The sequence below is a fragment of the Capra hircus genome, chromosome 8, assembly GCF_001704415.2.
Source record: "Capra hircus breed San Clemente chromosome 8, ASM170441v1, whole genome shotgun sequence".
NCBI lineage: Eukaryota > Metazoa > Chordata > Mammalia > Artiodactyla > Bovidae > Capra > Capra hircus.
In genome coordinates this window covers 45,677,753-45,699,806 of record NC_030815.1, presented here as the reverse complement: position 1 = coordinate 45,699,806, position 22,054 = coordinate 45,677,753, and the positions used below count along the sequence as shown (strand labels likewise).

At 38.2% G+C, this 22,054-nt stretch overlaps 1 protein-coding gene across 1 annotated transcript in view; it reads left to right on the top strand.

Moving 5' to 3' along the window:
• PTAR1 (protein prenyltransferase alpha subunit repeat containing 1) overlaps positions 204-22,054 on the top strand; it is a 50,843-nt gene continuing 28,992 nt past the window's right edge. Inside the window, exons 1-3 of the mRNA XM_018052057.1 lie at positions 204-397; positions 8,068-8,237; positions 19,816-19,882. Coding sequence (XP_017907546.1) covers positions 312-397; positions 8,068-8,237; positions 19,816-19,882 — 323 coding nt within the window. The 5' untranslated portion in view covers positions 204-311. The remainder of the gene's footprint in view (positions 398-8,067; positions 8,238-19,815; positions 19,883-22,054) is intronic.

The window sequence follows — 22,054 nt, the reverse complement described above, 5'->3', positions numbered from 1 at the left end:
GACCAGAAATTATAATAAAATGTGTAAAACAGCGACCTGAGGTAACTTTGCAAATGAATCTGCAGCATAACCTCGGACGCTTTGAAACTCGCTGACTAGAGGAAGTCGGCGACCAAACACGCTACTCTAGCCCGGTTAACGACCACACCCTTAACGCCGGCGGCCTGACCCGGAAGTGCTCTGCGGCGGCCTCGGCAGTGGGGGCGGGGCGCGGCCAAACCGGCGTACACGCGCGTGCTCCCCGCGGAACTCCCGCGGGCTGCTCGGCGCTTTCCCGGAGGCGCGCCCGAGCCGCCGCGGCCGCCGCCAACATGGCCGAGACGAGTGAAGAGGTGGCGGTGCTGGTGCAGCGGGTGGTGAAGGACATCACCAATGCCTTCAGGAGAAACCCGCACATGTGAGTCGCGCGCCGACTGTGCCCCCGCCTCCGCCGCTTGCGGGGGTCGTCGGGGACGGGCGGGGGCGGGGTCAAGCCTGGAGCTGACCTCCGATGGCGGGTCCTGGCCCGCGCCCTCCTCACTAGAGCGGATGGAACCTGGTCGGTCCTGGACCGCTGTCGGCCGCCGCGGGGCCAGCTTTCCGCTACCGGAACGCGCTCGCGGGCTGATCCTTAGAAGTGACCCCGGAAAATCAAATCGTAGTGACTTTGTTTGGTTCTCCTCCCTCTCACCCCTTTCCCAGGAGTTCACGAAACTCGAAAGACTTCACCCGTGTGTCCACGTCCTACATCCGTTTCAGGCACTCGGTGTGGTCTGTTTTGTGCTTTGTTAACACAGCTCTTGAGGTTCATCCCGGACCTTGGTAAGAAGGGATTACCGATCATCTTCTTCTCTGTGGGGCAAAAACCCCTCAGTTTGCTAGCTCAGGGTAGTTTGAGGCTGCTTTTGACTTTGGCCTCACCTGTCCTAAGATTATAGAGGGATTTCGATGAAGCATTTTGTTTCGAAGGTGAACAGGGCATTCTCAAGAGTGTGGCTTCAGTAGGCGCAGGTGGTGTAAAGTAAATGAAAGAAACCTTGACACTTTTTAGCATTAGATTCATAGTTGCAGGGAGCATATTAATTCTTTTTTTTTTTTTAATTCAAAAGCTGCTACCCTCTTTAAGTAGGACACCACAGAAACTGGCACATGTATCTTTTCCGTTCTTCCTTTCCATTTTACTTAGAGTTCTCCGGGAAGATCCCAGAAGAGACTCTATTCGCTCTGATACTTCTGCTTTTATGTAACCAGTAAAAAGGAAAGTATTAAAGGAGAGATATATCTACACGTTATACAAAAGAATAAGGAAAAACCAAGAGTGTAGCTCTTTTCTTGTCCTTCCTGTCCTCTCCTCAAAAGAAATAAACAGGGAGTCCAGTTTTATTAATACATGATTTTCACTTTATCTAATTGCTTGTGGAGTGTTTTATATATATATATATATTTTGTTCTTTAAACTGGAACACATGAATTATTCTTTTTAAGCATTCTGACTCCTTTTTTCTGCTTAAAAGAGATGCCAAACCTTCATCTAAATGAAATGTTCTTTTCCTTCAAGGTGATGCTCTCAGATGTCTTGCTCCCTTGGGGCACACAATTGGAGACGTGCAGCTGTGCCTCATTAAAAACAGGACACTGCTGGCCTCAAAACACACCTGCCACCTCTGACAGCATCCACTTCCTTTCCCCTTGTGACTGGTGCCTTTTTCAGAATGAGAGTGTTTGGAATGATTTCCTGGCAGTAACCATAGTGGGTACTGGGCCTTCTAAAGAATGCTTTGATGCCTTGTTGTATATCAGTCTTTCAGTTCCTTTTTGAGAATGAGAGCTTTATTGCAAATAAGAGACATCCTCAAGAAAAAAAGTTGGACAAATGAAGGGCCTGTTTTCTTATCATTTGGGGTTATTTTTCTTAAATAATTAATTTCTTAAATAAATTAAGGAGGAGGTTAGAAGTCTGATGTACAGTATTCATCTTAGTTTGAAAAACCTGAGATTGAGTGTTCATTGGCCTGGCAGGTTGACACAGTGCAGTTTGGAACACATCCCAATTCTTCTGGATCATATTTATTGAAGCTTGTTCTAGTCACTAAGTTGTGTTCGACTCTTTGCGACCCCATGGACTGTAGCCTTGTTGTTGTTCTAGTAGCTAAGTTGTGTCCGACTCTTTGCAACCCCATGGACTGTAGCCTGCCAGGCTCCTCTGTTCATGGGATTTCCCAGGCAAGAATACTGGAGTGGGTTGCCATTTCCTTCTCCTGGGAATCTTCGCAACCCTGGAATTGAACCCAAGTCTCTTGTATTGGGAGGCAGGCATTCTTTAGCATTGAGCCACCTGGGAAGTGCTTTTATTAAAACTCATAGATGATTTTAATTGCCCCCTCCCCGTTGCATTTTTATGATGAGATCTCATCGATGTGCTGTCAGTGCATAACTTGAAATTGTTACTAAGCATTTGGGTCATACAATATTTTAAAGCTTGAAATAAGTTGGGCATTAGAAATAATATGAAGTAATTATGTAGAACTGAAAAATGTAAATAGCTTAATTTGTTATTTAATATTCAGCTATATTTTAGTGCATATTCCCCATAGTAACAATGTCTTCAGTAGTATTACAGTGTAACTTTAAAAATGTGTTTGGACATTTGGACTTTTCAGAATTGTTTGTACTTCTTCCCCTCATCTAACTAACCCTTTTACTTCCAAAACGTAAAGGGTCTATTTCTAGTTACAAGGAAAAGCACTAGTTAACATCAAAATTAGTACCTAATTATATTGTTCAGTATTATAAAAGAAAGTTTTTCATTTTTTTTGTTTTCCTTTTTCCTACAAATACAAGATAGATTGTAATTTTATTGGACATCATTTACTGTAGTAAACATATTGACTTTGTCTCTGAAAATTTCTAACCAGTAGGAGTTGAAGATGCAGTGGGTGAAATGTGGATTTTATTACTGGTGGGTATGGATAGGTTCGGAGAAGGCAATGGCACCCCACTCTAGTACTCTTGCCTGGAAAATCCCATGGATGGAGGAGTCTCGTAGGCTGCAGTCCATGGGGTCACTGAGGGTCGGACACGACTGAGTGACTTCACTTTCACTTTTCACTTTCATGCATTGGAGAAGGAGCTGGCAACCCACTCCAGTGTTCTTGCCTGGAGAATCCCAGGGATGGGGGAGCCTGCTAGGCTGCTGTCTATGGAGTCGCACAGAGTCAGACATGACTGAAGTGACTTAGCAGCAGCAGCGTGGATAGGTTACCCCTTCTCAGCCTGAAAACATAGGAAAATTACCTTACACAGTGTCTTGCCCTTAGTTGCCACTACAGACTTAACTACTATAAATATTAGACTTAACCTGAATCCCTGTGTTTCTTAGAAAATATATTGGCCAACTGAATGATGAATGTGAAACACTTTATAAACTGAAAAATACCATGCAAATGTTTGTATGGTTGACTCCTAGAGAATACTTTGGAAAAACAACAGACAGCTTGACCCAGAGAACAGGTATTAGCTTATTGTGCAGACGTTGGCTACCTGATGCAGAGAACCAACTCATTGGAAAAGACCCTGATGCTGGGAAAGATTGAAGGTGGGAGAAGGGAACGACAGAGGATGAGATGGTTGGATGGCATCACCGACGCGACGGATATGAATTTAAGTAGGCTCCGGGAGTTGGTGATGGACAGGGAAGCCTGATGTGCTGAAGTCCATTGGGTTGCAAAGAGTTGGACGTGATTGAGCGACAGAACTGACAGACACTGTGCTAATGTGAAGGACAGCTTTTTACAGTGCAGTTAGAGTCATGTCAAAGTTCTCTTGTCCAGAAAGTTACTAATTTTTATTACTGTAATATTGATTGAACTCTTATTATTTATGAGCTACCATCTTTTCTGCCGATGCATGAGACAGGGTGCTCAGGACTGGTGCACTGGGATGACCCTGAGGGATGGGATGGGGAGGCAGGTGGGGGGTGGTTCAGGATGGGGAACACATGTAAACCCATGGCTGATTCATATCAATGTATGGCAAAAACCACTACAATATTGTAAAGTAATTAGCCTCCAACTAAAATAAATAAATTTTAAAAAAAGAAATAGGAAGTATAAAATACAGTTCTTATACTTAAGGCACTTACAGAAATATCTCTAATGGTGGAAATGTTCTTAATCTGACCTGTCCAATTTGTAGCCACTAGCCGTATACAGCTGTTGAGTGCTTGAAATGTGGCTAGTGTGAAAGAAGAACTAAAATTTACATTTTATTTCATTTTGATTGATTCATACATAATGGGCACATATGCCTGGTGACTACTGTATTGCACAGCGCAGGTCTAGATGGAGACCTAAGACTTACCTTGTTCCTCATGTTTAGACAGCTTCTCTTATCTCTACTTTTCAGAAACATGACTTAAGCTGGAATAGGTCCAATTATTTATAAAAGTAGTATTTACCAGCTTCCTATTGGGGAGGGAAGGATAGTCCCCAAATAGTAAAACTGAACCATATAATGTAGGGTGACTAAGATTTTGAATTAAGCCACAAGCACGGTGACCTTGGTTAATCACCTAACCTTAGTGGATCTGTTTCCTCATCTGACAAAATGAGAGATGGAGGAATGAAGGAATGAAGTCCCTTCCAATTTCAGAATGATTCTGGAATTCTAAAGTGTCTGAAAAAAAGTGGGACCAGGCATAGGCGAAGTCTGAAGTCAAACACACTGTTATTTGAAATCTTACTGACCTACCTGCCTTTATAAAGCATATGTTATATTTTTAGGAAGCAGCATAGCACTGTATCTTAGGGTCAAATAACTTGACAAAGGCTTATTAGCTTTCTTTGCTTTAGCTTCCTATTATCTGCTAACCAATGAACTTTTCTGGTTGACTTCAGGCTCTTAGCTGAATTAATGATAATATGCTTCATCTTTGCCTGATACTTTGTAGCTTACCACATCCTTTACGTTGTATTACTTGCTTTCCTAAGTGGCAGGGAAAGGGTTGTCATTCCTGTGTTTCAGATGACAATACTGATGGCAAGTGCCTAGTCAGGTCCACATTGATCAGTGGTAGAATGGAGACTAACTAGAATCCTGGACCTTAGAAGATTGAGTGCTTTTGTCTATGCATCCTGCTACCTCTCTTTTAATGTTTTTATCCCTGTCCCTCAACCCCTGGCCTAGTGCTTTGTATTCCCTGATATGACCATTTTCGTTCTCTTTACATGGGAATAGTTTTTGGGTTTCTAGGTTATAAAATTTGAAAGCTGGATGAAACCTAGCAGCCCGTTTTCCTTATTTAGAAATATAATGTAATACTTCCATTTTACAAGTGAAACAAAATGGAGGTCTGCTGGGGCCAAATGATAGGAGATAGAGATAATGATATATAGAGAGATGTATTTATATCATATTGACAGAACTAGGATTTGGACCTGCATTAGAAGGAAGTCAGAGGTACTGTTCTTTTGGAGAGTCAAGAAGCAATAGTCTTTGAAAACCGTTTATTTGAATGTAACACTGAAGTGCACTGATAATCAGCATTTCAGTGACAGTTATTGGCCATCTGCTATATCCAAGGCATATACTTGTTTTGTAAAATTATTTCTTGGAAGAATAGTAGACAAACTAAAGAAGTGTGATTTTTATTTGTGCAAATGGTTCTGTCCTTTCATTTAGGTACCAGATTATTAGTTGGGCATTTTATATTCGGTGTCGTGAACAAGGCAGTTTTTTACATTGTGCATTTAAGTAAAAAATATTCCCCCAAAATGGACTGTACCCAGGAGCTAGAGTTCTTTTATTCTTGTTACTCTAACATTCATATTGACTTTTGCAGCTTTTTAAGTGTTTTAAGTGGTTGTTAGATCTCAGAAAACAGACTTTCCTGAAATAATTACACTGAGTTTATTATTTTCTTTACTATAATTCTATTTATTTTTTAAAAAGGATTTCACATAGTAACACCTGAACCCCAGAAAATATCGGCAATTCATACATGTATTTAGTCAGTTATAGATCATGTGGCTAGTTGTCCCAATAGTGAGTTAGATTAGATTTCATATCAGCAAATACAAAAATATATTTAGAAATACTGGACGTTGGCCTTAGATGCCTTCAGCATTATTGGCCGATTCTTCCTAAGAACCTTATGTATATTATTGGAATGGCAAAGTGTGTTAACGTTTTATTACAGATATTGACACAACTCCCCAGCAAAACCATCAGCTTTGTATAGTCTGGGACCACCTTATTTTATTCATTTTTTGCATTTTCAGAACCTAATGCAGTATCTAATTCATTGTAGTATTCAGAAGATCTTTAGGTAATATTGGCATGATGTACCCAAACACCCTGAATTAGCTGAGTCAGTTGTCAGGACAAAAAGCCTTAGGTCCCAAAGTCTTCTTGGGAGTTAGATCAGCTTGAAAGAATAGTAACTTGCAACCCCTAGCACACCCTCTTTTATTGATACATCCCTGTGTCACTAAAGAAGTGATCAGTAGAAAGTAGGTTACTTCTGAGCTATGCAGTTAAGAGTTTCCAGGACGGATTTTATTTTAGTTCCACAGCCTCCCACCAGCTTGTGATGGTGACCTAACCAAAAAAAAAAGGAGTCTTTTCTTATAATCTGTAATCGAACAAGTTTCCTCTTTGCATCTATCACCCAACACACTTCTGGCAGAGGAAGCCAAGAGCATGATAGATAATGTCACACACAAGCTCTGAAAACCAGTTCTTTATTCCGTTTCTGCTTAAACACTCTAAAAGTGTTTATGTCAACTGCTCTTGTTAAAAGGCATCTTGTTAGTTATTCATTAATTAAGGGAAGAAATACTGTTTGAGAAAGGATGTTTATAGATGAGAACTGTAAATTCTATGTAGTTGAAAGGCATGTGTACAAGTTTTACAAAAACATTTTGGTGTTTGTTGGTTCATTTACTGTGTAAGTCAACTGCCCTATGTATTGGTTTTTTTTCCCCCACTTTTATCAAATTTTTAAAAATTTATTCATTTTTTAGCTGAAGGATAATTGCTTTATTGTTGTTTTCTGCCAAACATCAACATGAATCAGCCAGAGGTATACATATATCCCCTCCCTCTTGTTTGTTAAATCTCTGCTTATAATGTAAATTTTCAGTGTAAGTTGAGGTTAATCAAGGGATTTAGAGGCCACCATAGATGAAAATGATCAAATCTTGAAATATTTGTGGTTTAACAACATTTATTAGCATATTTTTTATTTTAGAAATGTGTAAAGGATTATGCAGAAGATAAATGGCTCACAGTCTCACTGATAATATAATTTTATTAGTAATTTGGTCTACATATATTTGTTAGCAGGCAAGCATACATACATTTTGACATTTTTAAAAAAACAAGCCTAATATGTACAAATAATTAGAAATTTTAAACTATATAAAAATAAAACCCTCTCCCCCAAAGATTCTTGGTATCCTTCCAAGAAAAATTTTAATGCAACTCTGTATCTTTTTAAAAGATTATACAAAGGAAATTTTTAATGCAACTCAGTATCTTTTTAAAAGGGCTTTGTGCTATACACTGAGTTTGGCATTTTGCTTTTTTTGTTTCATATATCTTTGCACCCTTTCCATACCAGCATATGCAGATTTACCTCATTTTTTTTTTTTAACAGCTGTATCCCATGGATGGCCCATGTTTATTTTACCAGTCTTATATTGTTTGATACACATTTAGAGTATTAACAAGTTTTATTGCAATGTTGGTATGAATATCCAATGAATTCCTATATCTTGGCATAGGATAATTTCTGACCAGTAGAATTGCTTGTCAAAGTGTATATGTACTTAAAAAATTGACAGATGTTTTCAAATCTCTATTCAAAGATTAGACCAGCTTTCATTCCTGTCACCACAAGTCCAAATAGTATTTTTTCCATGTTCTTGTCAGTATTAGGAAACTTTTAAATTCTACCAATCCAGTGGGTGTGCTGAATATTTGTAAGAAAAGGAAATATGTGCAGTTTTTTAATGCTCTGTAGGATTTGAAAATTTTTTTAAAGCTAGTATTCTTACCTTTAATTCTTTTTATGTTTTACATATTAAGAGATGAAATTGGCCTGATCCCATGTCCTGAAGCTAGGTATAACCGGAGTCCCATAGTCCTGGTTGAAAACAAACTTGGTGTGGAGAGCTGGTGTGTCAAGTTCCTTTTACCGTATGTCCACAACAAGCTCCTTTTGTACAGAACAAGAAAGCAGTGGCTGAACAAAGATGGTAAGTATGGAGACTGTCCTTTTTTTTTATTTTTCAGAAGCAGCATGAAATATAGTAGGAAGAACCCTCTGTGATGTTCACGTTCCTGGATTCTAGTTCTGGCTTTTTCATTCATTGACTGGGCAGGCTCTTAACTTCTCTGTCAAATGAGTTTGGATTCATCACTCATTTTCTAATTTTGCATCCATTGTGATTCTCTGGAAGGTGCTTCAACCATGGTGCCAGGTTCCCTACTTCTGATTTTTTTTTTTAAATGTACTAGAGTCATTTGTAAGGTATTTGAGGAAAATATCTTATGGCTAAAAAAGGTTTGAAAATTTGTGAAGTGGACTCTAGTCCCTACAAGCTCTGTTTCTTTGGTTTCTAATCCTTAAGTAAGTTATAGGCAATAGAACTCATTTAGTAAGAGTTCATGTGAGGTAACCAAGGTTTGATGGTGCTGGTAATACTGTGAAGCGGCTTAGTGGTTTATGGTGGTGCTGTGGTACTGTGATCCCAGTTGAGCTCTGGCCCTCTGTGTCCTGTTCTGTGCTGAAATGAGCAAAAGAAAGCCATCCCAGGCTTCCTTTCTTCTGCTTCTCTGCAGAGAAACTTCTTTGCTGCATCAGACAATCGCTGTTCATCCCACCTGGTGTCTCTTCCTTGTTTTCCCCCTGTGTCTGATAAGTCGCTTCAGTCGTGTCTAACTCTGAGACGCTATGAACTGTAGCCCACCAGGCTCCTCTGTCCATGGGATTCTCCAGGCAAGAATACTGGAATGGGGTGCCATTTCCTTCTCCAGAGGCTGCTGAGCCTCCATGTACACAAATTCTGTTTATATTTTAGGTAAAAGACCTGAGTTCTCACTTTTTTGGAGAATACTCATCCAAGATCATATTCTTAACGATTTCTGTAAAGCTTCTTTCCCTTCCCACATACACCAGTACCTTAAATGTCTTGGTATGCTTGCTGGCTAATTTTGAATAAGAACTGTAAAGTTCAGTAGCCATTACTACGGGCCTACTCATACCAGGAGCTGCTCTAAGTACTGTGGAGGATAAAAAGATGCATAATACATGTTTCCTTTACTCAGAAAGCTTCCAGTTGAGTGAAAAATGTCTCTTTTGCCAAAAGTGACGTATTGATTTTTTGTATTCCTCTTGGTGTTGTCCTTAATGTATTATCATTGCAGGTTAATAGCACTTTTTCCTGTTTAGACCAGTAGAAAAAAGAATCTGATTTGAAGATTTAATGTGAAATATTTTCTACTTCCTGTGTTTCAATTAGTCCACTGATGTTAAATCATAAGGCTATGTCTAAGTTTATTAAGTTTATGGCAAAAATTTAAAGGCATAGGTTAGGCATAAATTTAAAGGTAAGACATTGATCTGTTGTTAGATCCCCTTTCATTCTCCATTACCCTATTGTAGTTTTCAGTGACATTAAGTTACAAAGTAGCACCATGTGAATACATGAAGTTATTGTTTTGCCTAACAGAGCTATATTGTGTATATTCTGGCACACAGAAATGTATGATTGAGCCAACACATACCTAATTCTGTGTGGAGAAGACAAATGATGATCTTGTGTAGAAGAAACAGTATGAATTTTTAGTGTCAAAGGTTATTGTTTCAGATCATTAGCTTTTGCTCGTCGACGTGTGTTAGCCGAACCTGCCTTCTTCCTGTAGTCTTCCAAGTTCTTGTCTCTGTTTCCTTGTTTCTTGTCTTTCTGGGCAAGGCACTGTAGGCTTTGCTAAATCATCTCATCATGTAATTTTATCTTGATGTGACCCAGGAGAACCCAGGTAGAAGATCAAATGGTTAAGCTCACTCACATGAATAGCTGACGTCTAAGCTTTGAATTCTGATGCAACTGGGTGTATACAGGAGCAACTTGATTTTATCCTAACCTGTACCCTCATGGAAGTAGCTTTCAATTTCACTTTTTGGGAGGAGGGACAGCATGGTTCAGTGAGGTGTCATACACTATTTAGGTTGTATATTGTATTGGTAAAAATATGGAAGTGAGTTTCCGATTGACCAGAAAAGATACCTGAAAATGCAACCTGACTAACGTAGAAATACTCTGCTAAACTTGGTAACTGAAGAGCACAGTAGTGAAATTTACCAAGGAAAAAAGTTAGAAATATTAGCAAAAAGCAGTTGTTTCATGAAAATGCTATACTTTTAAAACTGTTTTTGTAGAAATACATGTTTAAGAGCCACGTGAAGAAAGCTGACAATTTAAAACCAGTTTCAGAAATGTCAGTGTCTGTGTGATTGATCATGCCAAAATCCTAGGCATTCCCCTAAGAATGTAATCTTTAAATGCAGGTGACCTTTATTCTGGAAACATAAGTTTTTCCTTTTATCCACACTGAATTCATGTTCTCATTAATGTGCTGAATTCCTTAGATGTTTAGAAATCATCTGTATTAGTCAGGATTCTCCATAGCAACAACCAATAGAAAAGTTTTTACATATATGTAAAGTTTTATATGTACGAAAAACAAGATTTGTTATGACAAATTGGCTCACATGATTATGGAGGCTGAGAAGTCCCACACTCAGCTTTCTGCAAACTAGAGACCCAGAAAAGCTGGTGATTTAATTCCTTGAGTCCGAAGGACTGAGAAGCAGGGAATCCAATGGTTTAAATCTCAGTCTGAAAGCTGGAGAAGATAAGATGAGGTTTCCTATCTCAAGCAGACAGAGAAAAAGCAAAACAGGGACGAATTCTTCTGTTTTCCTCCTTTTGTTCTATTCAGAAACCCCAACAGATTGATGTTCACCCACAGTGGGAGGGCTGTCTACTGAGTCTGCAGATTCAAATGTTTATCTCATCTAGAAACACCCTCACACTGATGTATTCAAAAATCATGTTTAATCTGTGCACCCCAGTCACATTTAACCATAGTTTAACCAAAACTAACCATCACAGCCTCCCTGATTAGTAACTTAGAAACTAATATTTTTTAAAAGTCTGCTGCAGTAATAGCCATGTTTGGTTTGAGAGAGGTGAGATACTGTAATTCGAACACATGTATACCCATGGCAGATTCATGTTGATGTATGGCAAAACCAATATAATATTGTAAAGTAATTAGCCTCCAATTTAAATAAATTTATATTAAAAAAATAATAATTTATGAAAAATCCATGACAGAAACAGAAAGCAAGGGAGCAGTCCATAGCATTGGAGTTCTGACTTGGTAGTCCCATGCTCTATCCCCAAGTCACCCCTTCTGTCATCTTTTGCTCTTTCCTCTTTCTCACAACACCCACTGTCAGTTCATCACTGAGCTCTCTCTTAACCCGTCACTCCTTTTTTTTTTTCAATTTATTTATTTTTAATTGAAGGATAATTGCTTTACAATATACTGTTGGTGTCTGCTATATATCAATGTAAATCAGCCATAGGTATACATATGTCCCCCCTCTCTTGAACCTGCCTCCCACCCCATCCCATCTATAGGTTGTCACAGACCATGGGTTTCACCTGTTCACTTATTTCTCATCTGGACAAATATTATCACCTCATAGCTAGTCTACCCCATTTTCAGTCTCTCTTTAATTTGTGTTCATCATACCACTAATGGATCATTTTAAACAACACTTCTTAGAAACACAGTTTGAAAGATTCTTTACTGAAATATCTATCTTCTTATTTCTTGATGTCTACAAGGTTAAGGTTGAGTCATTCTCTGTGGCCTAGTATTCAAGGGCCTTCACAAACTGTCTGTAGGCTACATCCGCAGGTTTTTCCTCTACTTTATAGTCAGCATCAGAGGTTGTAGACTCTCAACCCCACAGGCTGAAGCCAGCCCACATGTTTATTTAGTTTCAGCTTATATAATGTTGTTAAATGTTTAAAAATTAATTGAATTAACATTCTAAATTGGGATGAACTTTTAAAATTAGGATGGAAATCTGGATTTCTCTCTTCACTTGAAATGCCAGAAGTGTTGGGTATGTCCATTTTTGCATAGCCGCGGTTAGCTGGGAATCATTTGTTGTCGTTCGGTCACTCAGTCGTGTCCGACTCTCTGCAAGCCCGTGTGGACTGCAGCACGCCAGGCCTCCCTGTCCCTCACCATCTCCCAAAGTTTGCCCAAGTTCATGTCCGTTGCATTGGTGATGCCATCCAGCCATCTCCTCTCACGCCCTCTTCTCCTTCAGCCCTCAATCTTTCACAGCATCAGGAACTTTTCCAATGAGTCAGCTGTTTCAACCAGATGACCAAAATACTGCAGTTTCAGCTTCAGCATCAGTTCTTCCAGCGAGTATTCAGGGTATATTTTCCTGAAGTTTGATCTTCTTGCTGTCCAAGGGACTCTCGGGAGTCTTCTCCAGCACCACAGTTCAAAGGCATTGACTCTTCAGCACTCTGCTTTCTTTACGGTCCAGCTCTCACAACTGTATGTGACCGCTGGGAAGACCATAGCCTTGACTGTACAGATCTTTGTTGGCATCATAGCTTCTGCTTTTCTTGACTAGACAAGCCTATTCCAGTTGACCACAACATCCCATGTCCTTCAGACACTGAGGCAGTATCATTACTATTTACTAGGTTTGCTTTGCCTCTTTTTTGCCATTTATTTGAACCCTAAAACGTTTGAGTTTGCAGCTATTTGATATACATTCCAGCCGTACCAAACACTGTTCCATACTTGGACTTTGCTGTGTACCACTGCCTTAACTCCATGCCTTTTCAGAGGCAAGGTTCAGGTCTAATGGTGTGTTGTGTTTGCTAACATGTTTCACACACATATGAAGCATCTTGACTACTCCAGGAAGCAATAATTACTCCTCTGCACTCCTGTGGGAATCCTTATTCATAAGGAATTCATGGTAGAACGTATGACACTTTATTGTAGTTGGTTATTTAAACAGTGTTTTTCTCAGCTAGGTTGTGAGTTTGTTAGAAGGGTTGTGGCTTGTCTTTATTTATTTAGCACCATTAATATAGCTGGAATCAAAATTGCTGGGAGAAATATCAATAACCTCAGATATGCAGATGATACCACCCTATGGCAGAAAGTGAGGAAGAACTAAAGAGCCTCTTGATGAAAGTGAAAGAGGAGAGTGAAAAGGTTGGCTTAAAGCTCAACATTCAGAAAACTAAGATCATGGCATCCAGTCCCATCACTTGATGGCAAATAGATAGGGAAACAGTGGAAACAATGGCTGACTTTATTTTTCTGGGCTCCAAAATCACTGCAGATGGTGATTGCAGCCATGAAATTAAAAGACACTTGCTCCTTGGAAGGAAAGTTATGACCAACCTAGACAGCATCTTGAAAAACAGAGACATTACTTTGCCAACAAAGGTCCGTCTAGTCAAGGCTATGGTTTTTCCAGTAGTCATGTATGGATGTGAGAGTTGGACTATAAAGAAAGCTGAGCACAGAAGAATTGGTGCTTTTGAACTGTGGAGTTGGAGAAGACTCTTGACAGTCCCTTGGACTGCAAGGAGATCCAACCAGTCCATCCTAAAGGAAATCAATCCTGAATATTCATTGGAAGGACTGATCCTGAAGCTGAAACTCCAATATTTTGGCCACCTGATGCAGAGAGCTGACTCATTTGAAAAGACCCTGATGCTGGGAAAGATTGAGGGCAGGAGGAGAAGGGGACAACAGAGGATGAGATGGTTGGATGGCATCACTGACTCGATGGACATGGGTTTGGGTGGACTCTGGGAGCTGGTGACAAACAGGGAGGCCTGGCGTGCTGCAGTTCATGGGGTCGCAAAGAGTTGAACAGGACTGAGCAACTGAACTGAACGTGTTCAGTAGACATTTGTCAAATAAATAACAAGAATTTGGTAAGCAAGAGGTTTTAGCTTAGTCTGGCTATTGATTCAGTGACGTATTCTATAATAATAAAAGGGTCTTTCTGGTATTTACCACATAACCTTACCTCAAGCCTCTCTTGTTATGGTAACTTGCATGTATTTGAGAGGAAAGATTAATCAGTCCAAGTTGACCTTGGATTTATTTTTTGATGCATGGAAACATCTCTCTCTCAGAAACAGTTGTCAAACCCAGTGACCATACCAGGCGACTGCTCACCTTGGGCCATTTCTAGAATGCAGTGGAGCCAAGAAAGCATATTGATTTTTCACTGATTGTTCTATAGCATCCTTGAATCTTCTTGTTACAGGTGAAATTTAGCTACTTCTTTTCCTGTGTATACTGTATCCTGATTCATTTTTCCCTTGTGATGTGATGATGAGCCAGTCATATATTGGAGTTAGTGTAACACGAAATAGTTATTTGCTGGTATATGTTCTGGTTAGAGAGAGATCTGTTTAATTTCAAGGGACTATAGGGATATCAGTAGCTCACATCTTGGTATATAATTGATGAAATATAGAGTCAACTGTTGATTTTTGCATGTTTATCTTTAGATCTTTGGTTCAGCCCTTACTGGAAGACAGCAAAGTAATGGTAGACAGTGTGCTAGGTTAGAAGGAGCATCTTCTTTACATGAAAACATATCTGGATTTAGACTCAATTTATTAGCACACTGAAGCCGTTTAGCATTGACTTTAGGCAAATTACTTAACCTCCTATTTCCACACCAAAAGAAGAGAATTCTAACAGATCTCAGAGGGTTGTTGTAAGAATCACATGTGAATTAAAGCACCCAGCACAGAGACCGGCATGCCATAGACTCAAGAAACGCAGATTTTCTTTCTCTCATTTATCCAGAGCCAGTAGAAGAGAAGAGTAGAAAAATACATGTAATACAGGAAGGATTCTTAATTATGTCCAGTATTTATAACTTAATTATTTCTCCTTCCTTGGCCCTTTCTCATTTAAGATATTCTATCAATATTTTACCCACACCTCTTGGATCTGACTGGAATGCTTTCTAAAAGCAGTCCCATCTGAACTTGAATCCTAAATCAGGAAGAGTTAGCAGTTTGTATTGTATTTAGAGAATAAGTATGTTTAGAAAATTGGGGTAGTGGGGTGGTGGTTAGAGAAAGTGCTCAGCATTCACTTCTCAGCCAGCTCAAGAGGTTCTTTTTGACCTTCTGGTGGCATCCCATCCCAATTTCATTTATAACTGGGCTAGATACAGGCTTTCTAACAGGAGTTACCATTGAGTGCTTTCCCTGTGTCAGGTACTGCTCTAGCACTTCATGGGCATGAATCATCTAATATTCCTATGAGCACTATTACTAGCTCAATTTTATTTATGAGGAGAGCACTAAGGCACAGAAAGATTAAGTGATGTGCCTAGGAACTTCCCAGCTACTAGTACACCTGGGCTCTGAACCCAGCAGCTGCTGTTGCCCTCCAATAAAAGAAATGTTACTTTGATTAGCCTTCCTCTCTCTCCACACAGCCACAAATTGAAAAGTGGGGACGTGGGTATTTTCTGTGTTAGCTTTTGCCTGTGCTGCTATGGGAAGAAGTATCTTGTGGAGGATGAACTCATCTTCATTTATGGGTGAGGGAGAGGGTTGCATTAGAAGTATGAACAAATAGCAACTATGGTTGATCACGTACACATATTTTTTAATGCAGAAAAGGAGAGTCCCAGAAACTAAATAAACTAAATACCAGTTTATCATATTATCTGGGGTAGTGTAGTAGATTTTGAAAAACTGTGGACTTGAAGAAAAATTCCAGAGGCTTCACATCATATACAAACATTTTCATATAGTCAATTAATAACCAACTGGTTTTTGGTTATTGCTTATCATACAAGTTTAGAAATTTAAACTGTTTCATCATGAGAACAACTGCCTCATTTTTTTTTCTTTTTACTTCTGATTAATTGATGTTGAAAAAACTTATTTCTTGGTAAGTAGCAATGGTGGTTAGTTGAACAGATATTTATTGAGTCAAACTGTGTGTCAAACCGCTCTGGAGAAATGGGATGAATCTCATTGCTTACAACACTAAGGTTAATGTTATGATCCCCATTTCACAGGTAAGAAAACTGAAATTCAAAGACATTAAGTTACATGGGCAGTAAGTAAAGAAGTTGAGATTGGAACCCAGACAGCATGGCTTTAAGGCCTTTGCTGTGGGCAGACATGGAATTTCTTTTGGGCAGAGACCATATTTTTTTTTCATCTTTGATGATTGAATGGCTAATTTGAAGATGTATGAAAGAGGACCTGTATCCAAAAGATGTACAGCCTCATTAAGAGAACAATATTTATATGAGGTTAGCTAGGTAAAATATGGAGAAGGAAATGGCAACCCACTCCAGTATTCTTGCCTGAAGAATCCCGTGGACAAAGGAGCCTGGCAGGCTACATAGTCCATGGGTTCTCAAGAGTCAGAGACGACTTAGTGACTAACCCACCAGGTAAGATATACACAAAACATAGAGATGAAAGATTGCTTTCAGCCGAGTAGGTTAGGAAGCCTTCCTGTTTTAAAAAATAATTGTTATTTATTTTTGGCTGTGCTGGGTCTTTGTTGCTTTGTGTAGGCTTTCTCTAGTTGCAGTGAACAGGGGCTGCACTTCATTGAGGTGCGTCGCCTTCTCATTGCAGTGCCTTTTCTTGTTGCAGAGCACAGGGTCTAGGCATGCAGGCTTCAGTAGTAGTGGCTTGAGGGCTCAGTGGTGGACACGGGGGCTTTGTTGCTCCATGGCATGTGGAATCTTTCTAGACCAGGAATTGAACCTATGTCTTTTGCATTAGCAGACAGATTCTTACCCACTGTGCCACCAGAGAAGTCTGAGGAAGACCTTTATAAAGAAAGGTGCTTTTTTTTTTTTTTTTTTTTAAGTTCGGGGATAGGAGGACACTTTTGGCAGAGAGAATAGCAAGCAGATAAATCTGAGTTAATAGCCAAAGAAGAAGAGGTAGGCCAGTGGGCAGTACATTTAGGGAATGAAGGCATTTGGAGCATAGCACACGAAAGGAAAGTAATGGAACACCAGGCTGATAAGGAAATCCTGACCAGATTCTAGTTTCCAGGTATATTACCCCAGCATCCTGAGCTTTAGTCACCATGTGGAACCCATAACCTCTTAAGAGCAGCCTGTGTGGGAAGGTCCCTCTTTACCTTTGCTCATACTTTTTCAAAGCACAGTCTGCAGTGCCCTTTACTGTCTTGATTCATTTATAGTCTTTCCTGGGTACTCCAGTGAGAATTAATGGCAGCTGCTTTGGTGGTCCTCACAAGGTGGTATATGTTTTTATTTCACAGTTATTTTAGTTTGCCTTCTAACTGTTTACACGTTCTCTCTAGCTAAAGGTTAGCCTTCTATAAAGCAAGATCAGGTCTTCCATTTCTCATAATATCCATTCTCTCAGTCCTGTGGCCCAGTTGAATCTCTGCACATAGTTAATACTTGGAATATTTTGAAATTAAAGAGATAATGGTATAGAAAATTGTATTTAATTTCCCTGGTAAATACTAAATTAGTGCCTAAAAGTGAAAGGAGGAAGAATTTTGTTAGATTATTCTTTACAGACATATTGACATTGTATAGTATATACATTGATGTTACATAGTAAGGATTAGTATAGACGTTCCATGATACTTATGATGAGGAAGGTAAAGGTCAAAAGTAAAATGTGTGCTAATCCTACCTTTTGTTGCTCAGTTAGTAAATGTTCTAGTACATTGTGAACATGAAAGTGAACATTGCTCAGTTGTGTCCAACTCTTTGTGACCCCATGGACTGTAGTCCATGGAATTCTCCAAGCCAGAATACTGAAGGGGGTAGCCTTTCCCTTCTCCAGGGGATCTTCCCAACCCAGGGATCGAACCTGGGTCTCCCACATTGCTAACAATAAATGTTAATCTTTTACTAAGATGATTGAGAATAGAATAACTGATTTTAGCGTCCACTAAAATATTTTTAAATGACAATAGGAATGTGTTTATGTGTATTTACTCTTAGATTTTTAAATTTTCTCTTTTATTCAAACACTGAGAATGTCCCAATTATTTATTGTAGACAAACATTTCAGTTGCACTTGTTAAAAGCAGTCAGATACAGACATTGCCACATACTAACTGACTGGGGAAATTGTTTAAACTCTCTAAATGTCAATTTCCCTATCTGTAAGGTGAAATAAAGGTATCTTGGGTTATGATTGTGAGAATTAAATGAAATAATGTGAATAAATAATAATTTACTTGGTACACAATAATTCTAAATAATTATAACAGTTTTATTATTTTATTTACTTAGCATATAATATGAGCTTGCTAGAGGTTATTGTATTTAGTATTATGCCTAGCTTGATCATCTTATCCTAAAATTCTCATTTTCAGTTTTTACTAAAATGAAGATATGTCTAAATATTATTGACTTTGTGTTATTAAATATAGGCTTGTGAAGGTTATTTAAGATCATGATAGATACATAATGAATATGAATAGACTATTTATACAATGAAAATAGAAAATAGTAAACAAAATGAAAATATGTTCATATTAATAATTAAAGATTAGATTAAAACAAAAAGTATAGTTTTTTTTTTTACCTGCCACATTCATTTTTAAAAATATAATTGTATAAATCAGAGTCATAGGGACACAGCTATATTAATGTTACTCTTGGCGATATAAACAGATATAGTTCATTTGGAGAACAATTTGGAAATGCTTATTAGGAGCCATATTGATATTTATATTGTTCGACATAGCAGTTCTACTCCTGGAAATATATCCAAAGAAACGAATCTGTGAGACAAAAAGTGTGCTTAAAATGTTTGTGGTAATACTATCCATAAAAGTAAAAAGAAAACAGGAAACAGCCTAAAGAATAAGATAAATGATAGAAGAATTGTTATGCAGTTAAAAATGTATTGGGCTTCCCTGGTGGCTCAGAGGGTAAAGCATCTGCCCACGATGCGGGAGACCCGGGTTCGATCCCTGAGTCGGGAAGATCCCCTGGAGAAGAACATGACAGCTCCACTCCAGTATTCCTGCCTGGAGAATCCCGTGGACAGAGGAGCCTGGTGGGCTATAAATATAGTCCATGGGGTCATAGAGAGTCAGACGCGACTGAGCAGCTTCACTAAAAATGTATACTGTAGCAGTGTAGGAGAACGCATAAGTAATGATGTTGAGTGAAAAATGTAGAACAAACTGTGAGTTTACCAGTGCTATAACTGTGTAAAAATGTGTGTAAAAAAGAATTTTGCAGGGGAATGTAAACGAACTGTTAACTAAGTTGAACTATATATGATTCTTTTTCCCTTTTAAAAATTTGCACAGAGTTAATTCTTGAAATATTTGTGAAATTAAATGAATAGTGGTATAGAAATTCTGTTTCTTTTTTTGTACCAAAACTACTAACAGAATGAATAGGTTAGTTTGATTATTCTTTGCATACATATTGTAAAGTTGTTTCAGTGTCAACTTTTAAAAAGTTACACTTACTGTAAGTAGAAGAAAATCTTCATATCTTTGTACCTGAGGATAATCTTCATATCTCTGACAGCTTAGAAAAAGGTTATCATTAAAATTACTGTGACATGAAATATAAGTATAATGTGAGACATATATATATATATATATAATAAAGAGGACTTTAAAAGAAAGAGAAGTCACATCCTCAAGGATTGGACTATTTGTTTTTAATATGACTTTCCTTTATTTTAGAATTGATAGATGTCACATGCACCCTGCTACTTCTAAATCCAGACTTTACCACTGCGTGGAATGTAAGGTACGTCATTCTCATCAGTGATAAAATGAAATTGTTGAAATTTCTGAAGACATATAAGACCAGGAATTATTAGCATTTTGAAAAGTGAAATATAAATCACGTACTCATGGCATCTTACACTTATTTCTTCTTTATAATATCTCCATAACAATTCTAATACACACTTTGCTCCTTTTTGCATGTTTATGTCTATTTTCCCTCAAATTCATGAAAATATAAATTTTCATGTTGAATTACAGTATACCATTTGATACATGCTTTTAACTTCCTTTTTTTTTAGTGGGGGTAGAGGGAATCAGTATAATTGTTTGGATTATAAACTGTTGGTTAGCGTATTTGAGAAGCATGGCAGAGCAATGGAATGTGTAAAGGTAAGCTTTAAAGGTCACAAACTGGTAGGTTACTCACATTGTGCCCCCTGTGGGCAGATCATTTGACGTCTCTCCACTATTTTGGAGAGGCACATTTTATGAGTGTCTTAAGTTCTTTAATTCTGATTGTTGTAGCTTTAAACACAGAATACATTATAGAAATATTAAAATTCAGACCAGGTTTATTTTTTAAAATTTTCAGTTAAACAATATGTATGATTTTTAAAAATTGGTGGTTCTTTACACTAACACAAGTTTTCTTACAAGAAAGCAGGATACAAATTATAGATAAATAAAAGTAAAGTCCTACTGAACATTGTGAATTCATTTAAAATTTTCTTGTAGGAAAGAGCCGTAGACTTAGATTTTTATCTTTAAAGATGACTTAAAGAATGCTTTTTCTGTGAATTTTAATTCCAAGTTAGTGTTTTATAATACCTATTGAATTTTATATTTGGAGCTGGTTTTATTAAATTCCTGGTGGCTGAGAGGTTAAAACGTCTGCCTGCAATGCGGGAGACCTGGGTTCGATCCCTAGGTTGGGAAGATCCCCTGGAGAAGGAAATGGCAACCCACTCCAGTATTCTTGCCTGGAGAATCCCATGGACGAAGGAGCCTGGTAGGCTACAGTCCATGGGGTCGCAAAGAGTCAGACACAACTGAGCGACTTCATTTTATTAAATTTAGGTAACCTTTTGACTTTTTTTCTTTTGACTAATAATCAGATACTTAAAGAGTAAGCAAGGATGGAATGTATTAGAAGTTTTAAAAAATTTACAGATTTTAGAATTCTCATTTTCTTTAATGGGAAACTCCAAGTAAGGGAGTAGACTAAATGTTTATGAGCGGCTTCTCTATTCCAGGGACCATACTACAACTTTATACATTATCTCATTTAATCCACACAATACTTGACAACATTTGTTCATCAAATGTTTATTGATTAACTACTATGCTATGTCCTAGACACAGATGATACATTTAAGAGAAAATGAAGAGGGTCAATCTTGACTCTGGTTTTTGTCCTGAGCAACTGAAAGGTTGAAGTAGCTATTTACTGGAATGGAGATATTTGGGAGAAGAGCAGAGGGGTGTGTGCTGGTTGGAAGTCAAGAGTTCAGTTTGGGACGTGTTAGGTTTGTGTTCAAGTAGCTGTGTGTGACTGTAAATTTCAGGTGAGAGTTCTAGGCCAGATATAATTTGGGAATCACTGGAAAATGTATCATAGTTAAAGCCTTGAGATTGTTTGAGATACCAGTAGTGGATATAGATATTAGAAAAGAACCAGACAAAGACTAAACATTGGGACACTACAGGTTTCTAGAGCAGCACAGTTCAGCATAGTAGCCTCTGACCACGTGTGGCCATCGAGCCTTTGAGACATGACTAGTCTCCATTGAGAAGTGCTATAAGTGTAAACTACACATCAGATTTTGAGGACTAAGTAACCCCCCAAAATAAAATATCTTTTTTAGTAATAATTTTATATTGATTATATGTTGAAATTATAATATTTTAAATGTATTGATAAAATAAAATTTTACTTTATACTTGTTTTTAATGTAGCTGTTAAAAATTTTTAAATCACATATATGGCTCACATGTATGACTCACATTATATTTCTGTTGGACAGCCCTGTTCTAAAGTTTGAGAGATGAGGAAGAATCAACGAAGAACACTTTTAGGAAAGTACTATAAACTTAAAACTGAGAGTTTTCTTGAGGGTAGAGACAATGTCTTCTTTTTTTTTTTATTTCCCTAGCCTCTAACACTCCAGTGCCTGGTATATAACAGATACTT